At 43.3% G+C, this 25,808-nt stretch overlaps 2 protein-coding genes across 9 annotated transcripts; both read right to left on the bottom strand.

Annotated features, from left to right (window-relative positions):
- Positions 1-1,964: 1,964 nt before the first annotated feature.
- Positions 1,965-17,526, bottom strand: SMIM11 (small integral membrane protein 11). 8 transcript variants are annotated; one of them, XM_043507827.1, is made up of 6 exons: positions 17,458-17,509; positions 16,278-16,340; positions 15,724-15,822; positions 11,973-12,084; positions 6,138-6,318; positions 1,965-2,152 (listed from the first exon to the last, which is right to left on the bottom strand). In XM_043507827.1, the coding sequence occupies exons 4-5, from the start codon at positions 11,991-11,993 to the stop codon at positions 6,151-6,153; spliced, it is 189 nt and encodes a 62-aa protein (XP_043363762.1). In that variant the 5' UTR covers positions 11,994-12,084; positions 15,724-15,822; positions 16,278-16,340; positions 17,458-17,509; the 3' UTR covers positions 1,965-2,152; positions 6,138-6,150. The 8 variants fall into 8 exon arrangements, with proteins under 8 accessions (XP_043363762.1, XP_043363767.1, XP_038237007.1 ...); XM_043507832.1 differs by having other exon boundaries at positions 15,700-15,822; positions 17,458-17,504; XM_038381079.2 differs by lacking the exon at positions 15,724-15,822 and adding an exon at positions 12,649-12,741 and having other exon boundaries at positions 17,458-17,495.
- Positions 17,527-22,871: 5,345 nt separating this feature from the next.
- On the bottom strand, positions 22,872-25,460 carry KCNE2 (potassium voltage-gated channel subfamily E regulatory subunit 2). The gene is made up of 2 exons (XM_038386901.2): positions 25,296-25,460; positions 22,872-23,680 (listed from the first exon to the last, which is right to left on the bottom strand). The coding sequence occupies exon 2, from the start codon at positions 23,666-23,668 to the stop codon at positions 23,291-23,293; it is 378 nt and encodes a 125-aa protein (XP_038242829.1). The 5' UTR covers positions 23,669-23,680; positions 25,296-25,460; the 3' UTR covers positions 22,872-23,290.
- Between the last annotated feature and the right edge of the window lie 348 nt (positions 25,461-25,808).

The raw sequence follows: 25,808 nt of genomic DNA on the forward strand, positions 1-25,808 counted from the left end.
CAACAAAAAAGCTTCAAAAACAGACTCCAACGAGAGACTGCTGAATTAGAATTAATTTGCAAACTGGATACAATTAACTTAGGCTTGAATAGAGACTGGGAATGGATGAGTCATTACACAAAGTAAAACTATTTCCCCATGGTATTTCTCCCTCCCACCCCACCCCCCACTGTTCCTCTGATATTCTTGTTAACTGCTGGAATTAGCCTACCTGCTTGTCACCATGGAAGGTTTTCCTCCTTCCCCCCCCCTGCTGTTGGTGATGGCTTATCTTAAGTGATCACTCTCCTTACAGTGTGTATGATAAACCCATTGTTTCATGTTCTCTGTGTGTGTGTATATAAATCTCTCCTCTGTTTTTTCCACCAAATGCATCCGATGAAGTGAGCTGTAGCTCACGAAAGCTTATGCTCTAATAAATTTGTTAGTCTCTAAGGTGCCACAAGTACTCCTTTTCTTTTTGCGAATACAGACTAACACGGCTGCTACTCTGAAACCTATCCTAAGTGTGTTTAAAAATCTGCTATTGGACTGCACCCATGTATGCCACTTCCTAGAATGGGGGTCATTTTAGTTACAGGACTCTAAAAATCAGGGAAGATCATGAAGATATGGCCAAATATGTTGGCATATCAGCTCTGATACATTCAGTCATTATCTGACAAAGCTTGACATCCTCTTGAAGCCAGTGGACTTCCACGTGCTTTCTCTGAAGGGTTGGGCCTTACAGTTCGATTAAATATCATTTGTGTGTGTGCTTCCCCCCCCCCCCCCCCAACGGTGTAGCACAATGGAACTGAATGCTGTGGAGTCATTAAAGGAGACTACACTCCATGTTTACACATGCACATGATCCAGAGGCAGATATGGAAACTGTTGCAATTCACAGTGGTTGCCACATGATGGCCCCAGGCAGTACATAAATATTCCATGGACAGGCTTGTCAGCTGAAAACTATTGGAGACTCACGGTGCAAGACGCAGGAGTTCTGTACCACCACAGATGCTTTCACCTATCCACACCTTCTCAGTTTCTGTCCCTGGTAGATGTGTAAGTTTTACAAAACATGGATTGTCAGAGACTATTACTGAGGTAGCTAGCAAGACTGCTAAGTTTTTATAAAAAGTCATCACAGTTAATAGTAGACTATGTAATTCTGTGCTACTGAAACCCACCAGGTATCTTGCCCCAGAGCTGCACCTGTTACATGAGCGGTTAACAGATCAATGCTCAGAATTTCTACACAGTCTCCAATAGCTAGAATTGCTTGTTTGATTTCACCAGATACAACAATAGGCAGTTGCAGAAAGAGGGTGGCAGTGAGCCACCATTTTGTCACCTCTTACACTATATAGAGGCCCGAAATGTGACCTCAGAGCCACAGGCCTGATTTTTCCCTCAAATATCAGACACAAAGGTGAAACTTTGAGAAGTTATAAGCCACTGACAAATGACCCTTTATAATGGAAATACTGAGGCAGCTGTAACTATTGGCATCTCTAAGTGTTCTCTGCGTAGCAAAATAATGCAAGAGAAACCTCCAACTCCTCAGAAGAGCAGAAATTGCCAAGTTTTAATAGTTTTGGTTTGATTTGTGCTATTATTATTACAGTACAGCACAGTGTGCACTAGGCGCTGCATGTAGGGTAGATCTAGGAAGACACACGGATATTGTCCCTGACAGCTTACACGCTGGATTGGTTATTCTGGGTTCAGGGGCGGGACTAGGCATGCCCCATGCTCCCCTCTGCAGCTAGTGCTGGTTGCCTTGAGAAAGGAGCAAGGAGAGACTGGGGCTTTCTATTATCTGCCTCCTGCAATCTCCACCAGCTTGTAGCACCTGTGATGGATTTCCTAGTTAGAAGTGATTGTCTTTCTGCACTCCACAGCTGATTTTAAGAACAGCCTCTTTTACAGCACCTGCCTTAAGTGCAGCATTTCTGGTAAGCAGAGACCCAGCCCGCTCCTACTGAGGAACCTTTATTGTATAAAGTAGAGGATGGATATTCTTATTACATGTATAAAAAGTCAATATGCAGTTTAAGTGAATGCTGCTTGGGGACGGTTTATTTTTTTGACACATCGTTCAATCTAAGGAAAGTCTTCACCCTCCCGGGAAAGGTATCCACATGAGCAGGAAATGTCAGGAAATCTGCAGAGAAAAAACAATGATTAAATTAGTGAGAACAGCAAATGTGCTATGATTACAACATATGGTCTAAATCAGGGTTTCTCAACCCGTAGGTTGGGCCCCAAAATTGGGTCGCCAGAATGTTTCGAAGGGTCACATGGCAGCTCCTGTGGGCTGGCTGGGCTTGCCTCCCTTTTCCAGGCACTGCAGCCTCTGGGGTCCCAGCACCACTCAGGTTTGGCCCACCTGTCATGATGAGGGGAGTCTGGGCAGGCCAAATTTGAGTGAGTGGCACTGCAACCCATGAGCCAGGTCACAACTCCACTCACACAAAGTTGGTCCAGTCAGTGAGGTGGGGCCAAACCTGAGTGGTGCTACAACCCCGGAGTTTGCAACGCCCAGACGCAAGAGCCAAGCCTAGTCAGCCCCACAGCACAGAAGCTGCCACTGTGGGATGAGTGCCGGGTAGGATCCGCTGAAACCACCTCAGGGCAGGGCCAGAACCAGGGCAGGGCAAGAGGGGCAGCTGCCCAGGGCGCAAAGCCACAGGGGTGGCTTAGGCCAGTAATGCCATGTGGGGCTCGGTGGGGTCAACCCAACGCAGCAGAGCTCAGGGAGGGCACACCAATTCCTCCCACAATGAACCTCAAACAGACCATCCAGGCTGTCTGGGTTGGAGGGGGGGAACCAAATATCTGGGGAGGCACATGACTTCCCAACACATCACCTCTGGTAGGGGGCATAAATATGCTTGCTTGCCCTGGGCACTAAAATGCCTAGTTACAGCTCTGTCCCAGACCCTCCACCCTCAGAGTATTTACTGGGTTGTGACAGGCCATAAACATTTACAAATGTGTGCTGAGCCCAAAAAGGTTGAGAACCACTGTTCTAAATCAGCTTTCCCATGTGGAAAGCCATGGCCAAAACACAAAGCTCTGCAGCCTTAACACTATGTGGATTGCACAAAGCAGTGTGGAGAAAGAGAATAGGGAAGTGTTATTTACCCCTTCACATAACACAAGCACCAGGCATCACCCAATGAAATTAATAGACAGCAGGTTTAAAACTAACATTTGGAAGTACTTTTCACACATCACACTGTCAACCTGTGGTACTCATTGCCAGGGGAGGTTGTGAAGGCTAAAAGGATAACTACATTCAAAAAAAGAATTAAGATCAGTTCATGGAGGATAGGTCCATCAATGGCCATTAGCCAAGATGGTCACGGATGCAACCCCATGCTCTGGGTGTCCCTAAGCCTCTGACTGCCAAAAGCTGGCACTAGAAAACAGGGGATGGATCACTCAGTAACTACTACCCTGTACTACCAGCCACTGTCAGAAGACAGGATACTGGGCTAGAGGGACCATTGGTCTGACCTAGTATGGTCATTCTGATGCTCTTGTGTTAGAACATCCTTTGGGTTGGAGGGTTCCTCCCACTGCCAGCATTCCCCATGTAAATGAAGAAGAAATTGATCCTCCAGTCCATGAGTGTCCCAATAGCTGTGAGGAGATCCTGAGGACTTGGGGACATCTTTGGATAGCCGAGGTATTCTTGTGGAGACCCATCTCCTCAGTACTCCCTGGGCCTCCCCATACTTCATGGCAGCATGGCTCTCTCAGAGGGTAACACCAGGAAAGGGCTCCACATGAAACCGGACGCCAGGCAGGAGCAGAGATGCAACTACTTTGGTTTAGCCTCTCTCTCTCTCTCTCAAGCAAAATTTTTATTACTTGTTAAACACGCAAAACATTCTCATTGCTGTACAGTGCCAAGTGGAGGACCTGCTCCCTGCTCTAGTGTTCACAGTCTAAGATGACAGGCAATATAAATCAGAAACAAAACACATCAGGACCAAACACATCAGGACCAAATTATGCCTTTTGGGGGGAAAATCTCCAACACTGGCAGGTATAACTTTTGTGCCAAGAATGCTTCTGGCCCGAATTCTACTGGGCGGGCCAGTGATGGGACACAGGCAGGGTAGGTTTCGCTGCTGTTGTAAAAGTAGCCGAGTGCTACTGACCATAGTCTGAACACTAGCTAATGGAGGGTCAGGGTATAGCTCTTAGGCAGGAAACCATGTTCCCTTGCAAATTCAGGCCACAGTGACAGCCAGACTTTCCCACAGCTCCCTAGTGCTGTGTCCCAGTGGCTTGAATGGTGGGATAGGACTCCTGAACACTTCTCCTCCCACACATACATCAGCCCTGGATATTTATTTTTGAAACCTTATCCCTAGCTAGTAGAATTTTAATAAAACATGATAGAGAAAGAGAATAGTTCTTCCCTATCTTTCTAATTCATAAATTAGTCCTTCCCAGATGCCAAATCAAAGGACTATACACGGAAGAAATTCAAAACATTTTCCTCTGTATCTTCCTGTCTCAGCTAACAATGATCCTCCCTATGGTGCATGGCATGATGCTGCCATGCTGTTGACTGGATATTTGGAACACAGGGAGTCTCCCTGTCTGCTACAGTGACAGCTGCCATTTTAGTGTTTAGATTCACATGCAGAATCATACTGAATGAATGTGTCTCATGGAAACTTTTCTATCTGCCCTTTGCTGTTTTCCTTAGGCCTTGTCTATAGCTTGCATCAGTTTGGTTGAACAGGTTTAGTTAAATCAGTGCAAACTCCTGTGTGGAAACTCTTATTTCAGTTTAAGAATAGAATTTATTTCCATTTGCCTTAAACCTGTTCCTAATCAACTTGGGCCAAACTGCAATAAGTCTGGTTTAAACTGAAATAGGAGTGTCTGTGGAGCCTTGTGCACTAGTTAACTAAGTCAGTTTAAAATCACAGCTGAAGCTGCACCTAAAGTGGTGAAGCAACTTGGCATATAGACAACCACTGCATTCTCACAACTTATTCTTAGGGTCATATTCTGCCACCAGCTTTTATGCATAACTCCCATTTACCCAGGAAGGAGTTTTGGAAGAAGAATAATGGTGACAGGACTTGGGCCCAAATTGCTAACACTTTTAAAAATCAAAATTCATTTCTTATGTGAGGTGAAGCTTAATTTAAAAATGCAACAGGAGTTCTGCTAATAACAACACTTTGTAAATGTAAAGAAGTAAAGCGCTATGGAAGTCATATTATCCCCATTTTACTGATACAGAAACTAAGGCACAGAGCAAGAAAGTGACTTGTCCAAAGTCACATAGCGAACAAGTGGCAGAGCAGAGAACAGCACCCGTCTCTTGATCCCCCCTGCAGTCTAGTGATTAGAGCAGAAGACAACACTCTTCTTGGTACCACATCCCAGATGATGTACATTATACTGGCACGACTATACTTCTCCATGCTATGGGCTCAATCAGATGCTGAGTGTGCTCAGCTCTCTCTCAAGCCAGTCAGAGGCAAGGGTATGCAACACCTTTAAGCACCGAGCACTACTCACAGCTCCCAAAATTGCGTCCATTTATACCAGTAAAGGGCATAGCCTGTTGTGTAGTGAAACTTGCACGATATATCCACCTCGGAGAACTCCTTGCGATATAGTTTTGCTCTTCCAGCTAAAGCACTTTCGTCCTGTAACATACTTAAACTATGTGAGAGATTTGGGTTTTCTTTAAAGTCTTAGATTTTTTTTAAAGGTCAGAAGGGACCATTAGCTCATCCAGTTACCCCTATGTTGAGCCCAATTTAAACTTGTCTTCTGGTGCTCAGATCCCATAGGCGCTGAGCATGGTCTAAAAGCTTTGCAGAATACATAGCAGAAAGAGAATCTGTACGAAGATTTCTTAACGGTCATGCACGACAATGTGACTTTTCTGGTGATCATTGTGTCAGAGGTAGAGGATTGAACTGCTTAGCGTACATGCATGTGCTGAAGTACCACAGGAAATATTTTTGTTTGACTACAGGAGAAGTGGTGATGAGCGAGATAACACTTGAGTCCAGCTAGATCAGAACCAAAACATCATAATGAGCTATAACAGTATATTGCCCTCCTGCTGTTATCACACACCAATTGAGCCAGTAATTCTATACCTTGTAAGATTCTTCAATCTTCCTTCCTCTCTGCCTCCTTTTTCAGCTTTGCCTCATGTTCTTTTTTCATTTTTTGTTCAAGTTTTTTACTCTGATATATTTTTGCTCCAGCAAATGCCAAGCAAAGAATTAATGTTTTAGCTGCCAAAATGTACATCAGCAGTGGAAAATTCTCCAAAGCCTGAAAAAGAAAACAATATATTTTAACAGAGTTTCTACAACACTTGAACAACTGTGACATTTAAAGCACATCTATGGCATACTATACATCTTCCCTATGGAAGCTGTATTATTCAAGACTGTGTTCATGCTATGGCAATGCAGTGCATGCATTCTTCCCATAGGAAATCTCCAGCCACGTGGATCAGAGTTCAGGTGCAGATTGAAAAATATTTCCCTCAATTCATCTCAATTTGTAAATGAATTTGCTTTGCCCGTATTCACACCTCCTTCTATGTTTGCTTTTCCGTGAATTAGTTTACTGGCAAGATGGTTTGCTTAAAGGGCAAATATTAAGTGAATGTTGCAAGAGATTTGCAGAAAGCAAACTTTGAGTGGTAATTGTGAGGATTCACCTGATTCCTACACTCGTCTCAGACATTAGGCATGATCAAAGTTATTTTCCTGAGTAGTGCTGAAGATTTTTGGCCTTCCTAGAAGTTTATGTACTCAGTTTTGCCATTGACTTCAATGGAGTCAGGAATTCACCCCAGGTTTCTGAAGAATCATCAGCCGGAAAAGAGGGATTACGATGGATGACAACTCTAGAACCGTTAAATATCAAAACTCCTCCTGGCACAACATTGCTTGAATTTCACAACAGCCCAAATGTGCTCCTCTTACATGGAGCCTGCTAGCCATGCTGATGACCATCTTACCTGGACCCGACATCAAGTAGCTACAAAATAATATCAAAAATGAGCTCATCAGGCAATGGTATTACTGGCTCTAGACCAAGATCTTTATGTACTGGTTTGTTGCAATTGCAGGATGGAAACAAAACAGGAATTGCACAAAGTATTCATGTACGAGACCAAAAGAGCTGGAGTTGAGTCAAGAATTGTAGCTTAGGAGCGGTAAGCCAATGACTGATAAATCACAGACACCATCTTCCTCTGAAATAAAGACACTGTCTTGGATGGTGACCAGACCCCACTAATACTGGGGGTTTGTGAAGGCTGTAATTGGCTCTTGTTCACTCAAAGCCATGATCTTGAAGGCACGTAGCAGTGGCTGCCAGGCTCTGTGTAACATTGATCTATAAAAAGAAAAAGAGTACTTGTGGCACCTTAGAGACTAACACATTTATTAGAGCATAAGCTTTCGTGAGCTACAGCTCACTTCATCGGATGCATCCGATGAAGTGAGCTGTAGCTCACGAAAGCTTATGCTCTAATAAATGTGTTAGTCTCTAAGGTGCCACAAGTACTCATTTTCTTTTTGCGAATACAGACTAACACGGCTGCTACTCTGAAACCTGTCATTATGCAAGGCACTAAAATTGATCTATAAAGGTGATCTGTTGAGACAATCATCCAGACACAAGGAGATGTGTATTCCTTTCTCTCAAGGGGGAGGGGAGGGGAAGGAGGGAGGGAGGAATGACTATGGTTTTTGTGAATACCTGTGCAGACGTCAAGGTCCAAAAAAGGGAGTGCTGCATATTGAAAAAAAAGCATGTCATCCATTCAGGACACAGAAATATACCATGTACTGGGTGCAGAGACCAGATAACCCTGAGTTCACTCCCTCTCTGGCCCACTCAGAGCTCCAGGGAGGGGCCATAAAAGCAGCTGATCCAGAAACAGGAAGTTGTAGGTTCCCTGGGATAAGGCTGTTTTTGTTGTCCAGAGATGGGTAACAAATGCTGATCTGTGGAATCCCTGTGTTCCATACTGAATTTTTTTTGGTTAACTGCTTTTCTGTGAGTAAAATACAGAGTTCTGCATGAAAAAAAAAATCCAATTGGCTCATCCCCAATTTTTGTGTTGAGTAGCTTCCCCAGGTTGCAGTGACCTCTGTGTCCAGCCAAAAGAGCTCAGACATTTCATAAGGAATATTTCACAATGTGCTGCTTATGAATAACTTCAGGCCACACATCAGTCACAAAAGCTATCTGGACAATCATTCTGAGTAATGGCTGAATCTGAGAAAACAGATCTGTTTGCAGACAATTTGCACACAGAAAAATTTACAGAATAAACTGATGAAATGAGCTGTAGCTCACAAAAGCTTATGCTCAAACAAATTTGTTAGTCTCTAAGGTGCCACAAGTACTCCTTTTCTTTTTGCGAATACAGACTAACACGGCTGCTACTCTGAAACCTGTCAATAAACTATTTGTTATTTATTCTTAACCAAGCTCTAGTCACCATCACAAGTCAATGAGGTGATAAATATCCATTACAGTGTGGTCTGAAGGGTTCGCTGGGGTCCTGCCTACACTAAAAAAGCTGAGAATGGTTGTTAGCTGTGCGTGCTGAACTTAATTGCAAGTGCAGACAAAGGGAAACTATGTTCCGCACCCTTTTAGTAATCTGTATCTTATTTCCTGATAATCAGAAACTTCTATGCTTAAACTCTGTACCATTTCTTTTATTTTAACATTATCGTAATAAAATTATTAAAAACTACCCACGTTGTCAGTAAATGGGTACTTTTTCTAATGTAAGCAGGGCATAGGTGGGTGGGAGGATCTCTGCTCAATTCAGGATAGAAGATATTTGATAATGTCTCTGATATTGACCAATATTAAATTCTTCAGAGGAAACCAAACCAAGGCCAGGATCCTGCAAAGGTTATGCATATGCTCAGCTTTAAGCACATACATGAATGTTTGCACTTCTGAGGCCTAATTTTTGTTAATATTCATCCATACGACTTACCGTTACCAACTCCCACAATTTTAAGATGAGGCTCGCACTAGCTGGTGTTTTACTTAAAGTGCCAGCTCCTAGAATCAGGTCCCAGCTGTCATTCAGAACGTTCTAGCCGTCATGGCTGCAGAAGACAGCTTGAAAAAGTGACCCCCTAAAAGCTCAAAAGCCGGAAAGCAAATAAGACCCCACATTTATTTATTTATTAAATCTCATGGGGGCGGTTTTGTGGCCTGACTCATGATTTTGAATGCTTGGGGTTCGTGATGCTACACAAACTTTTCCGCATTATAAAGATTTGATACTATAAGAGATGCGTGTGGAAAATCTAAGTGCAAAAACTGCATAACAAAGAACTTTAAAACACACTGGCAGAGGATCGGACAACATGTAATGGAGCTTTCAGTATCAGAAATGCACTGTAGATGCTAGAATTTCGCTGCATGTTGTTTCAAAGAGCCAGCTGGCCAAATTCCCCACCTGAAAGCAGTGCAAAGTAACTTGATAGTCAAACCTTTCACTTACTACAACTACTAGTATGCTGTAACTCAGTTCTGACAATATTAGAATACATAATGCAAATAAAACCCCCTATGTTATCACTCCATTACAGTTATCAACTTAAAATATAGATATCAGGAAATGCTCAAGTTTAAGGGTGCTGATTTGTCCACACTGCACAGACTTTATACGAAATTATACTATAACCATCTACAGCTGCAGCCCATGGTCCTAATTTTGCAAAGAACTTCATCACAATTTGTAGGGGTTGTGCTGTCTTTCAACCATATCTATGTAATCTCAGGAAGGACAGCTACAAGGTTTGTTGGTAGCACTGCTGCTTTGATTAATATCATTTACACATGAAAACTGTTTGTACACAAGGTGGCAGGGAATATCTATATGCGTGTGTGGAGCTATCCCTGTATCAGTTCATAAGCCAAAGTCATTCATGGTGTAACCTGTTGCACCAGGGATGAATGGACTAAGACCAGAGATGAGAAAATACTCCCTGCCCCGTTGAATTTATAGCCTGGGTATTGGAAAGGACTCATAAGATAGACAAAATGGACAAACATGGTGGGGTGGATGGGAATATGGGGCAAGCAAACAGAATTGAGTGGAAAAATTTAAGTCCCAGCTGACCTATTGCCTAGCCAATGCTAATCAAGAGTGACTGGTAGGCATCACAGCAGGGGTAGGTTTTAAGGAGGAATTTAAAAGAGGATAAGTTACAGCTTTACAAATAAAAGAAAAGGAGTACTTGTGGCACCTTGGAGACTAATAAATTTATTTGAGCATAAGCTTTCGTGAGCTACAGCTCACTTCATCAGATGCATTCAGTGGAAAATACAGTGGGGAGATTTATATACACAGAGAACATGGAACAATGGGTGTTACCATACACACTGTAACAAGAGTTTCAGAGTAGCAGCCGTGTTAGTCTGGATTCGCAAAAAGAAAAGGAGTACTTGTGGCACCTTAGAGACTAACAAATTTATTTGAGCATGAGTGATCAGGTAAGGTGAGCTATTACCAGTAGGAGAAGGGGGGTGGGGGGGAGAGAAACCTTTTGTAGTGATAATCAAGGTGGGCCATTTCCAGCAGTTGACAAGAACGTCTGAGGAACAGGGGTGGCGGGGAAATAAACATGGGGAAATAGTTTTATTTTGTGTAATGACACATCCACTCCCAGTCTTTATTCAAGCCGAAGTTAATTGTATCCAGTTTGCAAATTAATTCCAATTCAGCAGTCTCTCGTTGGAGTCTGTTTTTGAAGTTTTTTTTGTTGAAGAATTGCCACTTTTAGGTCTTTTAATCGAGTGACGAAAGAGATTGAAGTGTTCTCCGAATGGTTTTTGAATGTTGTTATTCTTGACGTCTGATTTGTGTCCATTTATTCTTTTACGTAGAGACTGTCCAATTTGGCCAATGTACATGGCAGAGGGGCATTGCTGGCACATGATGGCATATATCACATTGGTAGATGTGCAGGTGAATGAGCCTCTGATAGTGTGGCTGATGTGATTAGGCCCTATGATGGTGTCCCCAGAATAGATATGTGGACACAGTTGGCAACGGGCTTTGTTGCAAGGATAGGTTCCTGGGTTAGTGGTTCTGTTGTGTGGTTGCTGGTGAGTTATGTTGATGAGGAGTCTCCAAGCCAAATAAAACTATAAGATTTATTGGAGCTGCTTTCCCCTGCCCCTATGTTACTCAAATGAAGATAAGAATAGAATAAAGTAAATGACAACTCTCTGGCAACTCATTATTCCTGAAAGAGCGGAGCACTGTACACCTGCTAAGAGGGGTTAGGATGCCCTTATGCATATCTCTAGGTGTACTAGCAAAGCCAATATTCTCATTTGCCCCAAATGCCAGTTGGCTATAACCTCAGGTGATTTCTTACTTCCCATCCAGACAGGACCAAAATATCAAGAAGCTGCTAGTGGCTTTAATTAAAATCTGCCACAACTCAAGAAAGTCATTGTGTCTGGTGTGCTGCTGACTAAGTGGTATATCTGTACCAGGGATACCACACAGCAACATGGGGATGAATGGTATAGACAACACAGCAACTGCGCTACAGCACAGCCTTGAAAGGAGATTAGACAGAAAGGAAGATAAGCAGAGCCAAATGCCATGTGGAGTGTGCGTACGGAGAAGCAAGACAGCGTCTGCCCATAGTACTCTGAGGCCCACAGCAAAGTCCTTACTCATAGGCACACAGCAAAGTCAACTTGCAAGGCACTGACTATATATGGTAGGATATATAAAATATTAAGTCTCCAGATGCCATGGGCAGAGAGCTGCAGTTAAATCCCCTTAAACCTGAACATGGCGTTTATTCCAAACAAAGACACACACTCCGACACAATATCCCCAGCTCTAGTTTAACACGCTCCTCTTTAACATCCCCCCACCCCACCCCAGGCTTTAACAACAAAAGTCTCCTCACCCGCCAATTAAATTCCACCATCTTGGATCTCTGACGATGTCACGGATCACACCACAGCCTAAGCCCAGCAACGTTTGTCAGATTTATAAGAAACTAGTGGAGGCGGATTCAGCTGAGGAAATAAAAATAAAGAAAGAAATGAGCCAATCTCTCTGCATTTGACATGCCCTTGCTGCACATCTCTGACAAGCACACCGAGCCTACTGCTATGATACTCTAAGAACGTTCAGTAACCACCTCACAGGGAGCGGATTATTTTGTAGCTGGTTGAGTGACAGGTACAACGGCCACTGGGAGCCTTACACAGAGCTGAAGGTTGACAGGCCTGGAACAGGTGTCATGTGTTTGTATGGTGGAGGCCCTGCCCTTCCAGACACAGCAAATCCCTGCAGCTGTTCAACTATAAATGCAATGCTGGCTGATTTAAGAAGCATGACATGTGTGCAAATGAAGTATCCCCATGAGATGTTTTAGGAAAACAAGCCCACCAAAATCAAGGCTGTGGTTTTAATCCCTTAGGCCCTGCTCCGAGCTTGAATCCCCAGGGCTACGATTGCTCTTGTTTTTAGTATCATCTGGGGGAAGTGAAAATATGCTTCTGGATTTTGAAAAAAAAAACACTGTACATAAGTCCTCCTATAACAAACACAATAAAACAGCTGAAAGTCAAACTCACTGTCAGTGATCCCCTAGGGCGCTTGCTGTAGCTTCTGGCACTGACATCTCCAGCTGAGGAATGCTTGAGGAGCCTCAAGCGGCCATAAGGTAGCTGCATACAGATGAGATTCTGCATTTTGGTTTTTATCTCTGCTGATCCAGGGGTTTCAGAACATCAAACACATGGGGTTCAGAACATCAGACAAATAGATTTCCCTACACATGCTTTACCTGTCCCTGAGCTGTTTCCCTATGTGTGCCCCATGTTTACATAAACAAGAGACTCACTGTGTGATCTGCAGAATGGGGACCACATCTTAACCACTTGCAGTTATGGTGGGCTTATTTTTATTGTTCGTATAGCTCTGCTTTACTGATCCTCCTCTGAGTAAAATAGAAGAATCAAGTGAGTGGTCTTAAGGCTCTTGCAGCACTTAACTACCTCACCATGGGCAGGGAGCTGTGTGCCCATAAGACAGACCCCAGACTGCCTGCAGTACAGCTCAGGCTCTTGGAGAAAATGTGTTTGTTTGCTATGTCTGAGCCCTTCTTTCATTCACTTTTGATCAGGAAATGCAGATTTAATTAGGCCCAATATCTGAGGAGCGTAACTCGTACAAAGTGGCACAAAAGCATAACCTACCTACAGGGAAGCATTTGGAATGGTGCAAACGGCTCAATGAATCCATGAGTGAAAAGGAAGGAAGAGAATGGCCCCTTGAACTTGCTCCATCCTGTGTGCACGAGCTGATGAGTTACTTTCCTCTCATAAAGATAAGGAGTACTTGTGGCACCTTAGAGACTAACAAATTTATTTGTGCATAAGCTTTCGTGAGCTACAGCTCACTTCATCAGATGCACGCATGCTGTAGCTCACGAAAGCTTATGCTCAAATAAATTTGTTAGTCTCTAAGGTGCCACAAGTCCTCCTTTTCTTTTTCCGGATACAGACTAACACAGTTGCTACTCTGAAACCTTTCCTCTCATAGTGTCTTCAATCATAGAGAAGTACTCATTCCTTGGGCACTGAATGGACTAGTCCATCTGTGACTATCTATAAGCCTTATGGGAACTGACATTTGTGGCATTCTCTTCATAACTTCTACTTTTGCCAAAGCATTATAGCAGGTGTGATCTAACAAGCCACTAGTGGTTTACTTCCTGCAAAAAGGAATATTAAGCAGATATTTACTTCAAAATTGTAATGACCATGAGATTTATCAGCCCTTGGGACCTTTATCCCTTGGGATAGTAGATCTTGACGCTGAAATCAGTTGTGGGAGCAGAATTCTCAATACATAGTTTGGATTCAAACCTATAGGATTGAGGAGCCTACAGGGAGGTATCCAGCTCTGAAAGTGTTGGCCAGAATCCTTTTAACCAGACAGATCTCCATCATGACCATGAATTGCTTTAAGTGTAACAGCTCAATTTTAGGTTTCATAGTAGCAGCCGTGTTAGTCTGTATTTGCAAAAAGAAAAGGAGTACTTGTGGCATCTTAGAGACTAAATTTTAGCTCAATTTTAGAATGTTCCTGAAAAAATACTCTGAAGAGGGGATGTGTTTAGAGGTTCAAAACCTGTAGTCACCTCTAATGAGTCAATCAGGAAGCAAAGATTTGGTTATCGCTGGCTATTGAGAGAATTAGTTTTTCTTTTGGTGTTTCGGGGGGATGGTGGTTGGAGGAGGAGGAGATTGGTGAATTATCAAATTATGCCACATAATGTTTTTGTAATGCATAAAGTCTAGAGAGATGTAGGCCTGATTCTCCACACACTGGTGTAAATCAGGAGTAACTCCACTGAAGTCACAAATAGGGTAAGTGAGAATAAAATCAGGCCCTTTTTTGTGTACTGTGGAATTTTAATTAAGAATCAGAACTCTCTGTGAGAGCTCCTACCTCCTGCCATCTCTCCTACTTACAGTATCAGCTTTACTCACTGTTGTGAACTGGCTTTGAAGCCGCCTTTATATATCAGTGTTGCATACCCACTCTCTGATGTCCCCAACCTCCAGGAGCCACACTTAATCCTACTTTAGACTGCTTGGGTTCTCCTGCTTCCCCATCTTGACCCAGGCCTGGTAAATCTTGGCAGAAGAAAAAAGCCTGTATGTGTAAGTTTGAAAGGCAGGATTCACTGCTTCATAGTTTAAAAGAAACATTTATTAGCATTGACATCACTGGTTTAAAAACAAAAAAGCTCACACATTGTACTCTCAAGGTTATGCTATCTTAAAGGGAGGCAGGCAAATAAACAATCCGAAGTTTCATGTTTGCTTTTTCAAAGGCAGATAAGGCAAAGATAGGAGTTTAAAAACATCTACACTCAGCTGTTATTTGTCCCCCTGAAAATGTATATTCTCTTAATAAATACAAGGGTAATGGAAAGGAGACCCAGCTCAGTGCAAAGGAGGTCACCTTCACTCGCTGTCAGGATTTCCGAGGAGATCTTGTGGTTAAGTCACGAGAGCGACTGAGTGACAGGTGACCTGAGCTCTACTCTGAGCATAGCCACAGACTTCCAGGGTTCAATTCACCACTGACTTGCACGTCGCATAGTCATCTACCCCATGCAAATGTGCATAAAATGACCACCACCATAGTAGCACCTCATAATCTTTAACATGTTTATCCTCACAACACCTCTGTAAGGCATTATCCTGATTTTATGGATGGGGAAACTGAGGCACAATGACTCAAAGTAGAGAGCAGGGAAGTGAACCCAGGACTCTCAAGGCCTAGGCTGCTGTTTTAACCACTGGACCATCCTTCCTCTCTACCTCTGCTCCCAAACCATAATCCTCCACTCACTCAGTCTCGCATCAGCTATGCACAGCTGTAAGTGACTAGACACAGTGCAAGGTAGTGGGGAATGAGGCCTCTTATGCGATGTTGGCTGGGAAACTCCCGTGGCCTACTGATACCTTTGTTTACCCAGCAGTGAAACGGGGCTTATAATACTGTTTTACCTGGCAGGGGTGTTGTGAGGCTTAATTAAAGTATATAAAGCGCTATGAGATGAAAGGCAGCATACAAGGGCAAAATAGAATTTATTTGATTGCACCTACAGTAAGGTGATGGCAGACTCTAACCTGCGCTAAAAGAATGTGTATCCTCCTTCCATTCGGACAGAAACCACGTTTTCTTCTTCGGACCATCTCTCCCCATCTTGCTGATCTCGCTAGCTTCCCCTCATTCACATATTTAAAGAGACCACCGATACATTTTACAGCATGCCATTAGGCAGAGAAACAATCACAGGGCTTGACTTGCTGATGCTACACTGTGTGTCAGGCTGGGCTCTCTGAGAATGGGACCAAGATACTCCAGCATGGCTCTACAAACCCAGACCAAAAGCCAGTGTGTGACACGGCAGAAGAGAATCTGACCCTGGACTGCCACTCCCACAATTCCTCAAAACCCAACAGCACATGTGATACAGGATGAAATCATTCAGGGCCAGGCGGATCCAGATACTTTTCTAGCTCAAACATAGCGGCCCAGATTCTACTATAGGCTACGCTGGCATAAGTCAAAAGTCACTCAATTGAGGCCAGCGAAGTTACTCTGGGTTCAAACCAGTGTAGTTGAGAGCAGTGAGTTAAATGAACAACAAAAATATACAATACCACTGAGCTCTTCATACCTGGAGTTGTAGAGAGCAGATGTATTAACAGCCCCTCCAACAGAGCCTCAGATACTCCATACTCTGGAAATTAAACATGGAGCAAAGGGAAATTTAAAGGGACAGTGTCAGATTTAAAATCATATTACAAATGCCTGCAGCACCTCAGATTGTTAACCCCCCGGGTCCAAGCACATCACTTTAGTCACATGCCAGACTGCATTTAGATCAGAGAGGTTTCTGCAATGCCACCACCACTGCTGCACTCACTACCAGCAAACCACCATACTGCTGCTGCTTCTTCCATCTGCATGCTTCCCTCTTAACATCCCCTATATCCATTCCTTCCCACTTGCCTTGCACCCCTCGGCTTGCCTTGCACCTGCCTGGCTTTCCTGCTGCCAGTTACCAGCTACCCATCACGCTCCAGTGCTTGTCCCCTACCCATATACTGCTTGATTGTGCTGCCTTCCCCTGCCATTGTACTTGGGCCCTGCTACCTCTGCTCCCCCCCCGCTAACTCTTCATCCCCAAACAAGTCACTTCCCAATGGATGTCCTCTCCCAGCTGTCACCTACACTGTACCTGAATTGCACACACAGCTCAGGAAACTGAAATAATTTTTTCAACACACTAATTTTCACTCTCTTTCTGCTATTCATTTCCTTCACTCAGCTGAGACAGAGAAACTAAACATAAGTGAAATTGACTAGACGAGTGCCAATTTTATTTTCAGGTTCTCATACCCGAAAACTCTGCAACAGTGCTTGGGTTCCAATACTCCAGGGGATGGTCACATCCAGTCAAATATGTTTTTACTGAATTTGAAAATCATATCAAACCACTTTAATGAGCTGGGGTGGGGTTCCTTACAAAATTTGGGGCTCAAAATGTCCAACAAGCGTCCAATAAAGTTGCTGAGATGGATTGGGGAAATGGACATAGCCCAGAAAAAGACAGAGAGCCTAATTTTGAACTGCCTTGCACATGCATGTAAGGTGTTTCTATTCTGAACTAATAGCAATGCCACCACAAGATGTAAACCAACAGGGAATCAGGCCCAGAAACACAACTTTATCTGAAGCTCACTTTGTTTAAGGTTTGCATTTTGTGCTGAAAGTCTAGCTCTTATAGATACCCCTAGGTCACGGATTCTTTTTAAAAATAAGACCTCCCCAAAGAGAACAAACTGATACAATACCTTGCAGCAGGCAGCCATTACACACAGAGGGGAAGTGGAAACAAACTACAAATACCAGAAGTCTTGCAGCTGGCAAACTACAGCTCCCAGCATGCCACAGTGATATCTAGCTGTTAACCCTTTTTTCCACTGTACCTCCATAAAACAAACGTGCACAGTGCACGTTTTGGCACACTTAACACCATGTATATTATTCACAGTGATAATGTGGAATTTGTCCTTTTAGAATGACACCTGGTAGAACACGCGGAGAGCTTGTTCTACAGATGTTGAAAAGAAGAAATCCAGAGTTAAAGTACCCACAACATCCCACATTCATAGTTGCCTATGCACTGTCTGTGTGAGGTAGATACATGCTTTTGACATGAATCTGTGCTGGCTGACCTTTAAACCCTTTACACTATGGCAGTTTGACCATTACCTGCAGACAGTCTTAACTAAGATCTGCTTTGGAACTAACCTGTACCTGGTAGTTCAGGTTGAAGTGCTATACCCATCTCATCACCTTATCTGTCCCTGAAACACAAGACAAGGAACCCCTCTTCCCCCCCCCCCCATTGATCTAGATTCTTCTATGGTCCCCACCACTTTTATGTCTGAGCACCTCTTACTCATTAACAGACATCATCCTTACAAACACCCCTCCAAGGTAGGAAAGTGCTATTCCCACTTTATACGTGAGGAACTGAAGCATAGGACAGATTAATTTGCCCAAGCTCACAAAAGAAGACTGTGGGTGAGCGGGGAACAGAACCAAGTTTTCTGAATCCTAGTCTAGTGTTCTAGCTGCTTGATCATCTCTCCTAGCCTTGGGCTAATGGGAGCCAGAAAGAGTCACCCAATAATGCACTACCTGTTTTCCAACAGGTCCTAAGATACCATAACAAGGAATACAGGAAACCAGGAAATGTGGGCAGTTTGCTTCTTTTTAAAGAATGTTTTCAAAGAATTGCTCTGATACAATTTTATACATGTTATTGGTTTAAGTAAATGGGGGCCAGATGCTTAGCAAGTGTAAATTGGCACAACTCCATTGAAGTCAATACAGCTGAGGAGCAATAAAGCTAAAGTCACCTTACAGTAGCTGAGGATCTGACCCAGATAGTGCATTTGTCCCTCCATGTTTGAAGAGTTCATGCAACGTCTCTGCAAGGCAGATAATCTCTATAGTTTCAATGTCCAACCTAAATGAATTACATGCAAAAAAACCGCAACACTCCTTCGGTTTGAATAGCAAATGGGGTTGGTTTGCCATGTAGCCCTACATGACATATTATGTCTTATTTATATTTATATATTATTATTATTTTCAATACATGATTTTTGACCTGACAGCATTCCTTGAATAGCACAAGTATTGTCTTTCTAGTTCACCCCTGCTGGACTCTGATGTATTTTTGTTACTCCAAACACACATAGCTGCTCACTGTAAAATGGCAGCTAAATGGAAACAGAAGGCCATAAGCAAAGTAACTTGGATAGAAATAGAACAGGACTTTCTAGTGATGAAAAAATTAATGCCTAAACTGTGAATTTCTCAAGAGATTTTCATGTCCTATGGTTATCCTTTTCCATATGTGTGCAATGAAACCATGCTCAGCTCACAGACCAAAGCACTGGCAAAAGTTTAGGGACAAATTCTGTTTACAGTCTCACCTATGTAAATCAGTGAAGTACATGAAGTTACCGTGGCCTTACACTGGTGTGCCTGAGCAGAATTTGGTCCTAACTATTTTGTGTCTTAGTGTCATAAGCCATAGTAAGGGGGACATGTTGCTGCACCACCCCAGGAGTAATGCAGAGAATGAACTGTGGTGCTGGGAGCCTCAATCCCCTCCTTGCTCCAACGGGTAGTCATTTGCTTCTCGCTTTTACCAGCCGTAAATTATTATCCCCAACCTGGTGCCTCAGCTCCTCTCACTTCCCACCACCTACTTGGGTTAGGGAGAAAGAAACAGGCATGCAGTGCCCCACATCCCTGGCAACCCACACCCAATGCCCAGGTAGCCTATAACCTAGGTAGCGAAGAGGGTTCTGACCCTCCTGCCCAGGTGTGTGGTCTGGGTCAGAATCTAGCCCTTTAGAAATCACAGAAATTTTTTTTACATGATATTGCTAACATGGTGGGATGTATTGATCCAATGTTTGTTGCCAGGAAAATCCTGGTGACGCTTCAGGCTGCATAATTTATTTAGAGGAGGCTGTGCAGGGAGCATTTAAAAGCCCACATTCTCAAGTGTATTTAGCTAAATGTCTTTGAGGATCTGAGCCTAAGTCCCTCACTATGACCATGTTATGGTCGGCACTGAAACCTTCTATGAAATAAAGGATCCATTCCATTAAAAACCATGTTTCAGAGTGACTTTAAATGGAGTCTTGCCCATGGCCTGCACTTCCCTGAGGTATCACATCTTGGGATATATGTTATTATGATGAATTTGGAACTGCCCTGTAGTAATTTATGAATACTGTATGTTGGCTTGGTTATTGAGATGTTTACTATATGACTATCCTGGGTGAACAGGGCTGCCAGGAAAAACAAGCAGGCAGGGAAACAGTGGTCACCCCTGCCACATAAAGGTTGTTAAGATAATGCCTAAACTATCAGCTGTGAAGGTTCTACCTCCTGACACCAACTTACAAAACTGAGCAAGGCCAAAGCCATGAAACACAGGAGATAAAGAGGACCATAAATGTTTTTAAAGGGTCAAGAGATGGGGGGACTAGACAATTATGCAGGCACCCGCTGGGGTATCCAAAGAAGCTAGGTCTGACTAGTTTACCATCAGGACAGTGTAAAATTTTAGGACAGATAGACATGCATGAAAACTGTTGTTTTAAAATCCTTTTTTCTCTAAATACATTGTTCCTACTAAATGCGTTCTTGTGTAGTTTTCAGAAGGCTGTTTTGTCACTGAATCCCATGGGTAACAAACTCGCAAAGGGCAGACCTGTAGGTGCTAAGTTTGGATGCCTAACTTGAGACATGTAGGGACTGAGTTTTCAAAGTACTTAGCATCCTGTAGCACTTTATATGTTCAAAACAGAGCTCCCATTGACTTCAGGTGGAGCTGTGAGCATTCTGCACTTCTGCACATCTGTCCTCAGGGTTTCAAGCCTGGCAGTCAAAAATGAGAAACACACATTTAATACCCACTTGTGAAAAGTTTGGATTAAGTCGTCCTGCATGAGGGGCAGGCCCTGCTGCACACAACAGCCTCACTCACTACACAACCCTAATTCATCCCAGCACAGGTCCATTCTGTGCACTGAATGAAGCAGGGGTCATGTGGAAAAAATAGTATGTGATTATGTAATTAAAGACTGTATCATAACACAGACACACTTGGAGCTGAATTAATATTGCTCAGGCAATCTGAATTCTGGTACTTCCTAACTTCTGGGTGCTTGACTTTGCAGCCTTCACATTCATTTCATGTACTATTTTTAATGTATTTTCCTATTTTTTGTATAAAACAAATTGAGGAACCAGAAATCACATCATGGTAGAATCATATTGACCCTCACATCACTCATCAGCAGGGTTGGGACTTTTAGATCCACACAACAGACCTCGACCACTTGAGCTAATGGAATAACTGGTAGCACTAATAGAGTGTTATATTGTGTGCGGTCCAGCCATTAGCAGGATAGCTATTTGCTGATGGCAGAGAAATGTAGAGACTCTGGACTCCTGGGTTCTATTCCAAGTTCTGGAGAGCAGTGCGTTATAGTGATTACAAACCCAGATATGCGCCTGTGCCCTGCGCCTGTGCCCTCAGCCTGTTTCTGTCCCTCTCTGCTCCTATCCATCCCAACACCACCGTATCTCCCTATCTCCTTGCTCCAATTCACCCCCCACCCAGTTCCTGCCCTTCTCCTATTCATCCCATTGTTCCTGGTCCCCATTTCAGCTCTTGCCTCCTCCCTGTCTGCTCGTATCCATCCGCACCCAGCTCCCACCCCTTTTTCCTATGTGCCTTAATGATAACAGGCGCTGCTACCAGCCCCACCTACAGTTATTGTTTGAGCACCAGCCTGGTGATGATTTACTAACATAGGAGAAGACGTCGTCTCTGCCTCGATTTCAGAGTAGCAGCCGTGTTAGTCTGTATTCGCAAAAAGAAAAGGAGGACTTGTGGCACCTTAGAGACTAACAAATTTATTAGAGCATAAGATTTCGTGAGCTACAGCTCACTGCCTCGAGAAACCTGTTCACATTGAGCAGAAACCCACCCACCTGTCCCCTCCCATGCAGGAAGAAAACCTAAAAAGTGCACCTGTGTGCAGGGGTGAAAGCGCGCCGGTAGGGGCCAGTACTGCGTACTGGTAAAAAACCCGCACCGGCCCATAACCAGCCCACATTAAAGCGTTGCCGCGGCAGCGCTTTAATGTCCCTGCCCCTTTTGCCTCCCCTGTCGGCGGCCCTGCTGGTAGGGTCCATACTGGCAGGGCCACCAACAGGGGTGGGGGAAGGGCAGCAATGTTAAAGCACTGCCGCGGCAAAGGACCCTGCAGTGCTTTAACATTGCTGCCCCTTTTGGCCCCCCCCCGGCCGCTGATGGGGCTGGCGATTTAAAAGGGCCTGGGGCTCCGGACGCCGCTGCCGCTATGGCAGCAGCAGCATCCGGAGCCCCGGGCCCTTTAAATCAGCACGGGAGCCCTGGGCGGTGCAGGCCAGCGGGACTGGAAGGGTGGGCTGGGGGACGCCGACCCCCCCAGCCCCGCCCCTTCCACCCTAGACCCCACCCCTTCTGGGGGCCGGAGCCACCCCGTACCAGTGAGTGGCCTCAGTTACTTTCACCCCTGCCTGTGTGTCTGGCTGGAGTACGGTCCGATGCTTGGGATCCTTACACCACTCCATGCGTGAACACACACACACACACACAGACAGGACCTCACTGGTTCTCAGGGTCTTGACTGCCACACACACCATTGAAAAGTGGGTATAATGCAGGTCTCCCAGCTCCCAGCCTTCTCCACTGGACAATAAAACAGAGGATGGATTAACTCAGACAATTAACTAAGGAAGACTGTATTATACATTTTAGAGAGCACCAGGCTTTATGAGAAAGATTTGGTTCTCCAAAGATTTAAGGCACAAAGGGGGGAACCCCGGAAGGTGGGTGGTGCCCAGTGCAGATCACCTGCAGGTGCTTAAAGGATGAGGTTTAACTCTGTAGAGTTAAAACTGGACTCCCTGAGGTATTGTACTTTAAATGTTTGTCTTGGATATAGAAGAATATCAAATTGAGAGCTAATAGGAATTTGCATTGTAAAATCAATGTTATTCATGCTGAATGGATGGAGGGTTAGGTTATCTCCTATGGCTAGCACCATAAAATATTGTTCAGACAGTTTACATATAGATTTATTTTACAAGATTTTATTATATTGTAAGAGATGAGCTCCAGCTGCCCTGTTTGGATCGTGATCTGGATTTTGAGCGCCTTGAAGTTCCCATGTCTTCAGATCTGGGGATTTGGTTTTGTCCATTATTTCGATTTGGGATATTCAGAGTCAGATCCACATTCAGATTTTAAATCTGCCCATAGTTTGGGGGCAATTTTTGTTAGGTGTTTTCATGTTCTCTAGTGTCAAGCAGAATAGAAAATCAAAATAGAGTATGAATACTTCTCTTTCTCAGATGGCCAACTAAGTAGCCTCACCCAAAAATCTCACAGTGAAGCAGTAGATTTAATTTCTCTGGAACGTTCTATACCTAGACATCTCTGGCTATTTATCAGACAATGTGATGGCAATTCAGAATCCTAGTGAAAACAGTACATTACATACATGGCTTTATGGTTTGTTCGCGTTGATCTCCAAGAAATCAAGGCAATCTAGGGATTGTTTTCTCCCTTGCACTGATGTTTTCATGGATCGTACACTTCAAGTCGTTTTGATTCAGAATCTGGCTCTTATATTTTTCACCCCAATCATCAACAATGTACTGGTGATACGGGTCATTAGAGTGCTCTCTCCTCTTTGACTTTACCGTGCTCACTAGGATAGCCACAATAATGAAGGAGAACATTCCAATCATTACAATGAGGTACAAGATAACGTAATCAAAGTTTTCTGCATCAACTGTCGCTTGCAGCGCATCTTGTTCCGCTGTCATGTTCCGGCGCCAGTTATTCATGTAGTTAAGAAATGTGTTTTTGAAAACATTTTCCAATATCTGGGTGAAGTTTCGTAAATCCACCATATTTCCAGTGCACTGCCATTGAAAACAAATATATAGATATTTTTAATTCTGTACTATAACAACTGCAGGGTCAATTTCCTCAGCTAGCATAAAATTTAGTGCCAGTTTAGACCAGCTGAGGATCTGGTCCCAAGTGTCTGCATTTTATCATGTGTTTAGGGGATCAAGTGGGTCTTTACTCAGTTTTTAGTTAAGTTCTGTTTCAGTCTGGCAAAATGAAGAGCTTTGTCTAAGTTAGGACTCAGTAAAAGCTGAGTAAGACCCTTAAGATTTGGCTCAGTAGGAATGGTCAACTTCTGTATTGACTAGCAGCCAGGGCAGTGCCATTCAAATCAATGGGGCTACACAAGGTATATCAACACAGAATTCAGCCATCCATTTCTTGTTTCATCTAAAAAAATGAAATCTGGCATGCCCATATGCAACACACACAAATGCATTTGTAAGAGCATAATATCCAAATATGTAGCCGCCCCCCCTCCCCAAAGTGCTAGCTGAGTGCCAGACAGAGTGAGGGACAGGAGGAAGGTATCCTGCTCTTCAGGCAGGTGTTGCTGCAGAGCTATTACCCAGAGACTACAGATGCACAGTGCCTGCAGTACCCGCTGTGGCCTTTGCACCCCAAGGTGGGGTGTGGGGAGAATGGGAAGAGTGTGAAGTAGCAGATTCTCCAGTCCCAACCCAGAATATGTGCCTCTACCTGTCCCATTCTTGCTGCTGGAATATCTCATTGGAAATACAGCCCCCTACACAGCCCCCTCCAAATTTTGCCCTTGTTACATACTGGAACCACACCAGTTCCATGGCCAGAGGTCCCCCTCTAGCCAGGGGTAGGATTTGCCCATAGTTGTATCTGTAATATTTGATGCTACTGCACAGTATGCCACGTTACTGCATTTCTCTCTGCGCATTGTGGTGTATCATGATTGCGGTGGGAATTGTAACTTTAGATTTTCCTTGTCTAAAAGCTCAAACAAAATGTTTATTTCCTAGGGTGTTTTTTTTTCTTGTTTAAAATAAAATTAAAAGCTGTGATTGGATCACAACTTCACAGATATTTAAGACATGAAGGGCCCACTATGATAATCTAATCTGATCTCCTGCATAACACAGGCCTTTGAATTTCAACCAGTAATTTCTTCAGTGGATATTATTCTTTGTTACTGCATGCATAAAAACTATCAAGCCCAATGAGTTGTGTTTGAGCTAGAGTATCCAATTCAATCTCAATGTAAAGACTTAAAGTGATGCTGAATTTACCACATCCCTTGGTAAGCTGCTGCAATGAGGAATTATCCTCTCTGATCAGAATTTTCATCCTATTTCCAATTTGAATTCTTCTAACTTCATCCTCCAGCCACTCGATCTTGTTACGTCTTCATCTGCTCAATTAAATGGCCTCCTACTATCACATATCTTCTCCTTGAATGGGTGTGTGTGTGTGTGTGTGTGTGTGTGAACACACATGTTCACACAACTGTGTAAGATTAAGATGACCTAATTAATTTTCTGTGAAAATAAGTACAATTAAAAATAGTCATGAACATTCCATTTTATTTATTATTTATGATTTCCTGTGGAAAAGATTTTTTCTATTGGAAATGAAGAATTATTAACAGAAACTTACCTCTTCTGTGCCTTCGTGTAATGAAATTCACAGCAACAATTGAGATTTTAAAACTTCACTTGCTAATGTTACAATAATCTTGAAGGGAAGAGAAAAATCTTAAATTTCAAGAAACTGGCAGCTTGGACTAAGCTATATACTGGACAGTGAAATAACCACATTGTACTCTAGGTTCTATGTTTATATTAAATGAAACGTTAAATCTAATCTTACTGGAAAGTTAAATATTGGCTGAAAACTAATGTAATCTTAGTGACTAACAGTGTACCACACTCTTTGAGTTTGTAATTACTGTAATACCATAAAGTTTAAAAGAACACCATGAAGGTTTTTAAGATTATACATTGACATAACTTGTTCTGTACTGATCCATGATTCCACATTACAGGCAAAGGGTCAAGATGTGTTTTTTAAAAAATGAAAAAAAGGCCCCTTGAATAACTTCAGCGTGATGTGCTGAATACTGCATAGAGACACAGTAAAAGACCTTTTCTGCATAGTTGGTGTACTGTC

The sequence above is a fragment of the Dermochelys coriacea genome, chromosome 1 (assembly GCF_009764565.3).
Source record: "Dermochelys coriacea isolate rDerCor1 chromosome 1, rDerCor1.pri.v4, whole genome shotgun sequence".
Taxonomy (NCBI): Eukaryota; Metazoa; Chordata; order Testudines; family Dermochelyidae; genus Dermochelys; species Dermochelys coriacea.

What these genes read in the sequence shown, in the direction of transcription:
- KCNE2 (XM_038386901.2), bottom strand. Translation starts at nt 23,668, where the DNA reads ATGGTGGATTTACGAAACTTCACCCAGATATTGGAAAATGTTTTCAAA.
- SMIM11 (XM_038381088.2), bottom strand. Translation starts at nt 11,993, where the DNA reads ATGGTGGAATTTAATTGGCGG. An exon ending in TGGTGGAATTTAATTGGCGG is followed by an intron (nt 6,319 to 11,972) that starts GTGAGGAGACTT and finishes TTTCTTTTTCAG; the next exon opens with GCTTTGGAGAATTTTCCACT.